Source organism: Calypte anna, chromosome 5A, assembly GCF_003957555.1.
Source record: "Calypte anna isolate BGI_N300 chromosome 5A, bCalAnn1_v1.p, whole genome shotgun sequence".
In the NCBI taxonomy this organism is placed as follows: domain Eukaryota; kingdom Metazoa; phylum Chordata; class Aves; order Apodiformes; family Trochilidae; genus Calypte; species Calypte anna.
Genome location: NC_044251.1, coordinates 11,588,453 through 11,601,208, shown reverse-complemented (window position 1 = coordinate 11,601,208; position 12,756 = coordinate 11,588,453). Strand labels below are relative to the sequence as shown.

The following is a 12,756-nucleotide window of genomic DNA, read 5'->3' as shown; positions in this document are numbered from 1 at the left end:
AATAACATGTTTCAATAAATCCTTACCAAGTGTATTGCCACAAAGGTTGTAGCAACTCAAAGCACTTTGAGTCAGATTACTGATTGTTCCGACATACAGGCTGTATTTGTCAAAGTCAGGGGGTTTCTATATTGCATACATATGGATCCACATATGTTAATGTTGTAGGCCATAATCTAAAACCAAATTGCACTTGGTATTTTGTATAGTTAAGGAAAATTTCTGCAGAAAGTTATTTGTTCTCGCCAAATCTGCCGCTCCTGAATAGAAGTATCCTGAGTTCAGAAATGTATTCAGTTCTTGTGTTAAGTTCACAGTATTATGGACTAATCCAAGCTGAAAAGGATAGCAAGAGGTCATCTTGTTCAACCAGCTACTCAAAAAAAGGTTGAAACCAAAATCAGAGCAAACAGATTGGTACTTTGTCCTCCCTGGGCTTAAGAACCTCCAATAGTATACCTGATACGTAGTATTTAAGTTTGGTTTTTTTTTATTCTAGCACTTCCAAAATTACAAAAGCAGATGTATTAGCAGCTTTAACAATAACTTGTAAAGAACACAGATAAGGAGTTCTGTAACTCCAAGGAATCAAATTCTACAGAGGGTAAATATTCACCTCAGCAGTTCAATAACAGACTTTTTGAAGGTTATTTCTATTTTACTGGTCCTCACCAGTCAACAAGCCAGCCTCCCTCAATAAACATATCACTTATAAGCTCAGATGTATTAAAAAGCTTTGTACTTCTGCAACCGAATCAGTGATCAAGTACAACAAATTATGTATAAAGTTCACTCCAAGCAGCATCCATATCCAGAACAGAAAAATTTGAGTCTTGATCCTAGCCCAAAAAGGTTATTTTATAATCTCAGTGTCTACTCAAAAGAGTAAAGTTTAGAGAACACCTCAGTTATACAGACAAGTCTGATATGTATTAACACTCCCTACACACACAGAGTCTTAGAACATAACCAACAGAAGTCTTGCAACTCTACCGAAACCATCAGGTTGAAGAAGCTTAAGGGTTTCTCATGTAAGGAAATATACATTATAGCTTATCAAAAGATCAATTTTTTGCCACAACAAACCCTGACCTTTCAGAAGATTTCAGCTGTGTTATATTAGTCACAAAGAGAGTTCTCCAAAACTTAAGTTGCATTTGAATTAAAAGATAATTATTTCCTACCTTTAAATTAAAAAAAAAATTTATAATATTTAGTACCAAGTTAAAAGTTCAGGGATTTTCTTTTTTAAATACCCATTTTGAAGAAAACAACCAAAGAAACCACATACACACACAAAAAAAAAAAAAACCCCACCAAACAAATACATAGAGAGTAAGACATTATTTCTCTGTGGATTTCAAAACAGGAACTGAACTAGTGATCTTCACCCACACTGTTATATTTTCAATGGGCACAGCATTAAAGAAAGAAAAAATTCTGAAAGACATCAAACAGGACAGTATTCTTTAAAACTGTACACCTAAACTGGTAGATAGATAATCAATAGTTTTCTTCTACTGTTAACCTTCTTCCAGCTTAAGCTCCTTCTATCAATTCACAGCAGAATCAGACAAGCACAAATAATGCTTAGAAAGGCTGGAAGGCAGCCATGAAACATGGGATCTGGGAAGCAGGTCCTTCCTTCATACCAGGCAGTAGTTTTCTGCTAGATTGGTGAAGCATAGGGTAAGCCAGATCCTTGGCTTTTATTTCCTGCAGCATTAACCATGTTTATCTAAAGGCAATTTTGTTTTCTCTTTCAATTAAAGACTTGCAGATTCTCCATTACTATTCCTGTTCCACATAATACACATGGATACACAGGTGGTGTTTGTCAGTCACAGATTTTTAACACAAAAATTAAAAAAAAGATTCTTTGCTACAAAATATTTACGTCAATTGGTAAAATTTTCAACATGAACTTCAGAACATTTGCAACTGGTTTCAGTCCCCTTTTTCAGTTACTGCTGTAAGACAGATACTGAGAGATGTAATCCATCATTTTAGAGGTTTAGTATGCAAATATAGATGGTTAGTTAGCAGTGGGAGATTTTATCTTGGATTTAAATTAAAACACCCAACATCTGCGACTTTCAGATCGCCCATCACATAATAACAGCACATTGCAAGCACCAAAATACTCACTTAATGAAAATTAAAGCTGTAAAAGGAGACATTATACTAATATGAAAACCTAAAAAGGTACTATATAAGAAATTCAAAAGGACAGCATTCTGCTTTCCTACCAGCTTTTACTAAGTCTGCACCACTGTCAGTAGCACAGCCCCCACGTTTTTCATCTTTCCTTACTAATATACTGACATTTTCTAATTATATTTTCACATGCTACTGATAAACTTCACATCTCTACTCTGCATCTAAAACCTGCTCTGTGTCCACTGACTGCCTTTTTACAGAAAAGCTTCCAATGGTGCTGTAACCTTACACAGAAGCTATTTCCAATGTAGACTGGCAGACAAAGATGATTTTGCTACATATTTTGAGAAAGAGCTGAAAATAATACATTACTTCATTGAGACATCTAGACATTTTTTATTATTATTATTTTTATGCATCACAAACAGCATTTTCAGTGGCTAACAAGGATAAAATAAGGCAAGAAAATAAACAAATTGATAAGCACATCAATCTGCTTTGCTGGCTCACTGAAAATAATTTAAAAACTTCTGATACTTCCTCGTTCAGGGTTTCACATAATTTAGATGTTTTCCCCTTCCAATTATCCAACAGAAAAAAAGCATTTGTAAAAGTCACTTAATTGCAATTCTTGGCAGTCAGCTTAGACAAGTCAGTAAAGGCATTTGCAAATCCTTTTGCACTTTATTTTTCCAGACTACATCTAATGAAATGTGAAGACCAAAAAAAATCTTTGTGCATTGAACTTTATGATTTTTCAACAATGAAATGTCTTGTGAAATGTTAAGCTTATTCCATCATTAGTGACACACATGACAAAGTTAAAAATTATTCTTCAAAAGTATGAGAGTATGAAGACAAGACCATACACTTGTTTTATGTTTAGTCTTATCATTGGTATATTAACCTATTGATGAATTTGGAATGAGTGTCCAGTCTTTTTTAGGCATTGCCTCTCATTAACAGAAGCAATTGAAGCAATTTTCTTCCTTTTTGCTCACTTAGACATCATAGCTCTTCCAATACATGTTCAAATTTCTGTTATAAACCATTTCTTCAACATGAGGCAAAAAGAAAAAAACTAACACATTTGGGGGTTTTTTTCTTTAGAAAAAGGAAAGAAAAGCCTCAAGAGAGTTTCTTTCATGAAAAGTGGAAAAATATCCCTGCAAAGAATAATCCTCTTCACTAGTTTGCTCTATTGGTGACCTTTAGAGAGATCTACCAAAGCTAAAGAGAAGCTTAGTTAGCAGAAAGGGCACCTGAAAGAAGAGGTAGCATGAAGAAAAAAGCTTTTAGTCTTTCTTGTATATGATGAGAATTTTTGAAAGAGGGATGAAATCCTACAACTGCTTCATAAATGTTGGATTCTGTAACCCAGCACTCTGGATGAGCTAGATGTTTTGAATAACAGGAGTAATGCTCCAGATGAAAGGAAAAACATCTCATGAAGGGCACAAGAAAGATATTTGTTCTTGAACAAATTTGTTCTTGAACTTCTTACATAAAATCATCACTGCTCCACAACTTGCCACGTATGGTTCTAGAAGCTGCCTTCCTGATTTCAATAGCAAACAGTACTTCTCTCCCTTTGACTTATAAAATGTTCTATGGGTAATTCAAATAGATTAGTCATGCCACTATGACCTGGTGTGAACCATAGCTCTCTACAACATGTAACTTGTAGATCGAGAGTATAACTGAAGTTTCCTCCCCCAAAAAAGCATCACTGCAGTTGCAGAAAACCAAGCTGAAATAACAGGTTCTGTTGCTTCTACTGGTATGCCACCTACTGTTACAAGGTAACAGGAACATAATGAGCCAGGGAAGTCAGCAGAGCTACAGCCTGAAACAAAATCCAGAAATTAAAAAAGAAAATCCATCATATAACAAACCCTTAGTTTGCCAGGCAAACAGAAGAAAGCTGAAGGCCTCACAACATCTCTGCAAGTGAACAGCAGCTTCAGCAGAGCTGTGCCCCAGAATCCTCAGCCTGTTCTCTACAAGACAGAATCCTGGCTGTTTCAGGGTTAAAGAGATTCTGTACAATTACCCTCTGGAAAAGTGAAGCAGGAATAGAAACAGGACCTTGAGGCAAGGTTCTCACCCAGAACATAATGGGTTTTACCAGCAGGATGTATTGTTAAATCTGCCTGAAGAAGAGTTAAAACATTATTAAAGAAAAAAAAAAAAACAACAACAACAACACAAACACCAAAAAAAACCCACATGCATATAAAAATACAGAGGAATCACATATATGAAAGAACATGGGAAATGGGCGTCCTCTGTGCCTTAACATAGAACACTGAATCACACAGTCCTGAAATCCTTTGATTACAAAACCTGCAAGAAATACTCCTCTGTACTTATTAGGAAGCTCTAAATCAATACTGATAATCAGCACTTTTTTTGTTTCTTTAAAATACAGTGAAACTTTCTGATAGCTACAAAAGGTTGTGCAGCATGATTAGACTGGATGGAAACCCATAACTATCTTGTTAGTTTTGAAAGGAAAATGGAAGCAGTACTGTATAAAAAAAAATTAAAAAAAACAATTTAAAAAAATCCAATTTCATTACTTCTGCAAATTTATGTATCTTTCTGCTTAAATACCTCTTACCTGTCACTTTCTGAGGTACAAAACCCTGTATGATGGTCTCTAGGACTTAACTACTCATCACAAAACTGTTAGTTCAGAATTCCTATGCATTCTCTTGCTAGAAATAACTTTCCTTCAGAGGAAGGAAATCTGTTTGGCACAAATATCCAGCAGCAACTTGTAATAATTCAAACGTGTATGTAATTCTCCATTGCCCCGTGGAATGTGGAGAAAATGCCATTCTGAAAGGAGAAAAACCTTCCCACCCCACCTTTTGGCAGCCACCAGCAACGACAGGCAGGCTGCCTCCCCCACCTCCTGGTCACTTGTTTCATCGCCAAAACCTACTTTAATGTGGATGGATGGATGGATGGATGGATGGATGGATGGATGGATGGATTGTTAAATGCACAGTGTTAGTTATGCCCTAAATTAAAAAATGTTTAGTGAAATATGATGCGACGTTCTTGGGAGAGCTTCTCTGATATTTAAGGTATTACCAGTTTACACTTTCTCTGAATAAAATTCACTTCAATTTATGTGGTAATTAAATTATGGGATAATTAAAAATAAGGTAATAATTGAAAGTTGTGGGTCATACAATTAACAAAATATAGAGTTAATGAAGTTATTTGTTTAAGCTAGCACATTTACAGGACAACCTGTTCAAAAGTTACCAAATTACCACCCCAGAGACTTGAAGGGAGAAAAATAGAGGAAGAGAAACATTTCAGTAATCAAGGACAGAAACGCTCAGCAAACAAACCTATAAAAGAACCACTGAAGCTCTTTCCAAGGAAGTTTCAAAAAACCAAACCAAACCAAACAAACAATAAAAAGAAGTCAGACAGTAAGCTTTTATGCAGCAATGAAGCAGTGATGCTGTATGTCCACCTGAGTGGATGTGGATGTTTTAAGTACAAAGGTCTCAAATTAAATCAGCAGAGAAATTGGCCAAATAACCTGAAGGACTAACAATAAATATCTCTAAACCATAGCACACTAAATAATCAGGTTTTATTATAAAACACTGCAATTGCCAGCACTTTGAAAAGCAGTGAAGCACTGTGAAAAGCAGCTTTCTCTATTGTCCAGAAACTGAAAAGAATAAATTAACTTTGGCTGGATAAAAACTGTTTACCTTTTTCCCGTGCTAAGACAGCCTTGAAAAAATAAAAGGAAAAAAAAAAAAGGACTATGCCAAGCAGTAACACAGCAGCTCTACTGAGCAGAGAAAGTAACCTTTGTCATACTCTTAAAACCTCTGACAATACTTTTCTGTAATGATCTCCATACCCTTCCTACTCAATGCATCACACAATGTATCTTCCCTCTCAGTCACAATTTTTATTCACAATGCCTAAATTAAACCTTCTTCTTCATAATAATGTTTTTCTTCTTATCCTGCCTAAAATGGATACGTTTTCAGCAACCTTTCTACTTGCTTCTCCTAAGTGTCCCATTCACCAGACAAAAAACAAAACCAAAACAAGAAAACAATACATAACAAACAAAAAACCCAAAATACAACCAGATCTTTCAACCTTTCCTCCTCATTAGTATCTTCTAGACTTCACATCTTTATTCCTTCCCTCTGAATTTTCCCCAGCTGATCCAAATGTTGCAGAAATAGAACCAGTTCTTCAGTGTGAATGTATTGTTAATTGATACTTTGATTTTTTTAAACTTTCAGTTCATTTCCTTAAAATTGCAGCCTAACCAGTCACACACTGGTTAAAAATCTCTGTAGATTTTTCCTACCTATATGTACTTGTGCCATATTTGACCTTGAATTACAGCATATTGCAGGCTAATTCTCCAATTTGTTGAGATTGTGTTCTGTGCTTCACCCTCCTGCCTACTCTTCCAGTTTAGCACTCTTGGAAAATTTTAACACTGTATATTTTACTCCTTGATTAAAATTATTAAGACAGAATGAATAAATCATGGAACATGAACCTAGATACATCTTGAAAGCTTGCAAAATCCCATCTAACAAACACCAGTTTGACATGAAACCAACCCTAAGGAAGTTTCCAACCACTTGTTCACACAGTTTTCAAGAGACCCAATGTAAATCGACAGACTCAAAATAAAATAATCCACACTTCACATTCACAATAAATTAGTACCTCTTCACACCTCATTAAAGAAAAGAAACTCCTGAGAAGGAAGTTCTTTGCACCTCCCAGTGCAGCTCACAAAGTGCAGCTCACAAACTGATATCCATTTATTTAAGCACATTTTTCCTAGTTGCTTTTGAGAACATTAACATGAAATGTCAAAAGATTTATTGTGTTCAAGATCCAGAAATCTATTTTTGTCATATCTGCACAAGGTCTGTTACAGCATTCTAAGGAAAATCAAATATATCTGTATTTGAAAAATCCAAGCTTTTGTTGCCATGCCTATGAACAGATTGCTGTTTGCACTTGCTGAGACTAACACTGACATCATCTCTTAAATCAGTCCTATGTGTAGAAAAAAGAAAGAATGAAGATCTAATAAATGCTAAATAAATATTATGTCATTTTGGAACTAGCCATAAGTATGCATCACATGCACAGTGTATCACTGAAAAGAAAATTAAAAGAATACTTTGTAAATTTCAAATGTAGTACAGGACAAAAAAAAAGTAGTCTCTTTAAGCCACCCATAAAAGGATGAGGTCAAGGATGATCAAAATAAAACTCACCATGATATCTACAATTTTAGCAAGTAGTTTTTGTTTTAATAATTATATTTCATAGAAAAAGCAATTTAAAAATTCTGAAAGTATGTCAGAAAATTAATTTGTCACAGTATCAATTGGACCTTTTACTTTAGGCATTATTGCACAAAAACGAGTAATTGCAAATGTGTTCTATTTAACATGGAATAGATTAAAACAAAAAAAAAGCAAAAAAAAAGCAGACAGAGACAATGGAAAATTATTCAAGATGACAGATCTAAAAAGCAATCTGCCATTTGGTAAAGCAGATGGTCATAATTAGACATGAATTCATTTTTCTAAGGGAAGACACAAAATCTTCAATAATCAAGACAGCTACAGACAACATGCACACTAGTTACAAAAAGATCTAACAAGTGCAAGACCCTTTTTCCTCCTCACAAGGAATAAGAACACTTTTCCTTATGGTTTCTAAATCAATTGCATGTTTGAGAGAGGTTCAACAGCAGAGCTGGGGAGTTCCTCAGAGAGCTATCTCCTCAGAAGCAGAAAGAACTCATGAAAGCTTTCATCTCTAACTCCCTGATCCACAGCTGGATCTACCACACAGGGTGTGAGTAAGTCAATTATTTACAAGTAGCACCCAGCAGAGGAGGGGAGATCTGATTCAGCAAGTATTGGGTTTTGACAGACTTTGCAAGGAGCACAGCTGATCACCCATCACTAAACCCAAAGAATTACAGTACACTTACAGTAGTGTAAAACATGTCAAGTGTCACCCAGACCACAAAAACCTGAGAACCAAACATGTTACCACTATATTTTCTTCTCCCTCTTGTACAAGTTGAAAATAATGTCCTCATGTAGCTTCAAAATCAAGCTTAGGAACTATTAGAAACTATTAAAACACCCAAAACCCAAAATTTGAAGATGAATAGTGGTTTAAAATTAATGCAACTGGCTTAAGAAACATTGCTGCCAAAATATTATGCAATTTAATGCCAATTTATGCTTCACTGTGAAAATTAAGTATTTTAAAGAGTTTTTCATGAAGTTTGTTTTCATTAACACTCTTATTACACTTTACAGAATGTATTCACCTACCTTTACTGCTCTGTCAATAGCTCAACAAATCCAAATACAGTTATGTAGTGAAATGAGGCAACCAGGTGCCACTAATTGCAAGGCAGTGGGTATGAGCTTGTGTTAAGCCCACCTGTGCCTGATTAGGGCAGGGCCCCCACTGCGCATGAGCAGGATTAGGGGGCCAATAAAAGGTAAGGCCTGAATCACAAACTCAGCTCACAGTGGAGCTCACAATCTCGGCATGCTTGGCTTTAACTGCTGCTTTCAGCACTGCACTACCTTTATTGCTCCTCTAGAGCTCATCGCCATCAGGGTGAGGCTTTGAGGAGTCTCAAACCCGCGGCCTTAGGCATTGCTCCGGTTGTCTTGTTACTGCGTGCTAGCTGGCTGCGCCACTCAAGCCTCACCCTGACGGAGATTTATTGGCCCCCTAATCCTGCTCATGCGCAGTGGGGGCCCACCCTAATCAGGCACAGGTGGGCTTAACACAAGCTCATGCCCACTACCTGGCAATTAGTGGCACCTGGTTGCCTCATTTCACTACACAGTTACTTAATACAATTTGATCTAGATTTTTGTCATAAAACTTTTAATAATAAAAGATGTAATAAAGAAGAAGAAACTTTTCAGGCAACAACAAAAGCCCCAGCAATAAAGAACTGCTTAAAAATCAAGCTTAGCAGCAAATGGGGTATAAACTAAAATATAAATTTTGCATGGTTTTAAAGCTATAGAAGAACCTAGACTTAAAATGATTTTCAGGAAATAACACCAGGTCATCTAAATCCTGATTGCATACTAAATGATATAATACACTAAATTTAATATACTAAATGATCCAAATCTAGAAAATACCTCAAAAATGACAAGTTTACACCAGTAGTGAAGAAATAATGATTTTTACCCTAGAAACCCAAAGGGCTAGAATTGCCCATGTAAATTCTACATATTACAAACCCCCTTCTCCAGGGAATTTCCAGGCCCATTTGAAAAGCAGAAAGCAGATTTTCAGAGATTCCAGCTTCTCAGCACAAAGTAAGGAAAGTGATAAGATCACTCACATTCCCTGTATTATTACCCAGCCCTCCAGGTTTGCAGTTTACACATCACCACTTGAGAAGATGCAATGCCTGTTGCTGAAAGTCAGTGGGGTCTCCTCTTTTCTTACTCTGGGTCAAACACTCTCACTGAGCTGGTGCATTTGAATAAAACAAATCACTTTGCTGAAGCAAGAGAAGACTAAGGAACTGTGCCCAACTAAGATGAAAAGCATATCTAAATTACTAACCCAGTGATCAGGCAAAGGATATTGTAAATAGTCCCAAAAGAAAAACTTTTCACTGCTTCCTGAAATACTTCAAACAATAATTCAGGCCAAAATACATGCATGTAAACATGATTCCCTTCCTTGAGCACACCTTTTAAATTAATACATGGATCCCACTAGGTCAACAGTACCAGAGAAAACACAGAACAAAAGTGTATTTCAACTTAGTAACAAATAGTTGAATGACTTGGAAAAAAAAATATATCAGTCCAGAAGAGAAGATTCCTCAGCTAAGACAGATGCTCGTGGCTCTCTACAACTCTGTGGCTCATGAGGGAGCACTACTTTTTTCACATCCAGAATTCAAACCTGTGTGCACAAGTCGGTATGAACTCAAGCAATTTATACGGCTACCAAATGATATTACCATCCAGCACTCTAGGTAACATTACCAATCCAGCTGCATCTCCGTATCTAAACACAATGACAAAAGTGACAAATATTTTACATTATTTAAATCTGGCAACAACCACAGTACTTCTAATACAGATAAAACACTGTCTGGGTCTGATTGAAGTCATGGCATCATGAGAGTCAAAGTGAATCTAATCAACATGATGCTGAAAACGGGGCAGCTGCTGGCCCATCTACATTAGGACTCCCAGTCCTGCCAACATCAATCACTATCAGGTTGTCATTGTCATGTTTTTGCCAGTCCAGGGACACCATTATTTCTATATTGCAACGACACTAATGCAAACAAGTTAATCTGAATGTAGTGCTGTCAAAGCACTTATGTATGGAAACTGTTTTTAAAGGCAGTGATGATTTTATAGCACGTTGGGTTGTAGGAAGCATTTTAACATCTCCACAGGAAACCGAAGAGGTAGTTTTGGTACAATTAGGTGCATCTGTGCTACTTTTAATCTGCTAAAACACTTTCTGAATAGTCAAAACACAACCAACGACTTAGATTAATGACAAAATACGTCTCAGTGAATCAAAGATACAAATTCTGTTAATGTAAGCGTGTTATTATTTCCACATCTACACTGGCAGTACTGCTGGCTGAACAACACACGTGCTCGTTTCGATTTCTAACCAAGTGAGCCAAAACCATTCAGCATTTCTGCACCTCTATTTGCTAATAGAGGTCTTTTTCAGATGCATTTTTCAAACAGTACTTGAGGTGTTGAGCACAAAATATGAACGCAGGCTGCCTCTGTTTCACGGGGCAGAGGGCGGGTGCAGGTGCCGAGCTGTCCCTCGGAGGAACGCTGGCAGGGCCACCACCTCACACCCCTTAACTTGCAGCTGCCCGGAGATACCGGAGGCTACCGGGGATCAGCCCGGCTCCACCTCGGGAAGAGGAGCAGAGGAGGAGAGCGAACACTTGTTCCCCAACCCCGGCGGCTGCCTCTGGGCTCCGCTGCGCTCGGTTAGGTCCAGCTCCTCCTCCCCCGTTCCGCCGGGGGACGGGCTCTCCTCCTGCTTACCCGCCGGTGCTGATGGGCGGTGGGCGGTGCTGGTGCTCCACGACCTCGGGGCTCACGCCTGCCCCGGCCCCCGCCTCCCCGGTACCCATGAGCGCCGCCTCTTCCCCGGCTTCCGCCTCCTCCGCGGCCGTGGCCGTCCTCAATCACGCTTTTCCTTTCGATCGCCGCGTCGACCGCCCGCTCCCCGCCTCCAGGCCGCCGCCGGCCGTGCCGGTCCCCTTCCCTCCGGGGCCGGCTGCCGCCCCGCTCAGGCTGCATGGCCGGGCTGCGCCTTTCCCCCGTCCCGCCGTACCCGGTCCGGCCTGTGCCGCGCCGGTCCCCGCCTACTCCCGGAAAGAGTGCGGCGTTGAGGGCGAAGGAAATGGCGGCGCCGCCTGCGGCCTCAGGAGCTCCCCCTGCCCGCAGCTCCGGCCGATGGCGGGCGGCAGAGCAGTCCCCGTGGCTCGGTCCCGGGCACCGCTCCGGGCCCGGCCATACCCGGGGTAGGGGACCCGCCGCTTGCCCCCTTCCTCCTGGGTCCGGCGCCTGGGGGGCGTTTGCCCGTGGACGCTTTGCAGATATCAGTGAACAAGGAGTGGAAAACAAAGAGCTTTCCACATGAATCTCAAACAGAAATGCATTTAATGCTTAGAAAATAGAATTCTTAGCTAAAGCCTATAGACTCATTTGTGTTGGAAAAGACCTTTTGAGGTCACTGAGTCCCGCCATAACCTTTTACCAACAATTAACTCTACCAGGTCCAGTGTTTAAACTGTGTCCCTAAATACCACATCTGTGTATCTTTTAAACTCTCCAGAGATGGTGATTCAACCACCTCCCTGGGCAGAATGTTCCAGTGGATAAATACCCTTTCAGTGAAGAAGTTTCTTTTAAATATCTCAATTTCCATCAGCACAACTTGAGACCATTTCTCCTTGTCCTGTTGCTTGCTATGTGGGGGAGAAGTCCAAAGCCCACCTCGCCACAGCATCCTTTTAGGTAGTTACAAAGACCAAAAAATTCTCTATTATAGTCTCCCTGACTCCAGACTGGACACCACCAGATCCCTCAGCCTCTCCTCATGGGACTTGTGCTCCAGCCCCCTCACCAGCTTCGCTGCCCTTCTCTGGACACCTCAGACACCTCGGGCACCTCACCTCAATGTCTGGTAGCGGTGGGCCCAAAACTGAACACAGTATTTGAGGTGCTGCCTCACCAGCCCCAAGTACAGGAAAACCATCCCCTTCTTTGTCCTCCTGCTTCCCCATGCCTGTAGCATTGCAAGGGGTTGTTGTGACCAAATACAGGACCTAAAGTTAGCTTTATATAGCAAATGAGGGAAAAAGCAACCGAGCCCTACCTGACAGGGTGTTGCGCACATGTCTGCATGCTGCCAAGCACGTGAGGTGTCACTGCACCCTCCTGAGGAGTATTTTGCTCTAAGGACACAGAGCAGGGAGACTGGAAGAGCTTTGTGCTGTAGCGCCAGAATGAT

The 12,756-nt window shown here is 39.4% G+C and overlaps 1 protein-coding gene across 1 annotated transcript in view; it reads right to left on the bottom strand.

The window, feature by feature from the left end:
* Positions 1-11,540, bottom strand: part of AVEN (apoptosis and caspase activation inhibitor) — an 86,933-nt gene extending 75,393 nt beyond the window's left edge. The window contains exon 1 of the mRNA XM_030451857.1: positions 11,283-11,540. Within this exon, the coding sequence (XP_030307717.1) occupies positions 11,283-11,540 (258 nt within the window). The remainder of the gene's footprint in view (positions 1-11,282) is intronic.
* Positions 11,541-12,756: the final 1,216 nt, after the last annotated feature.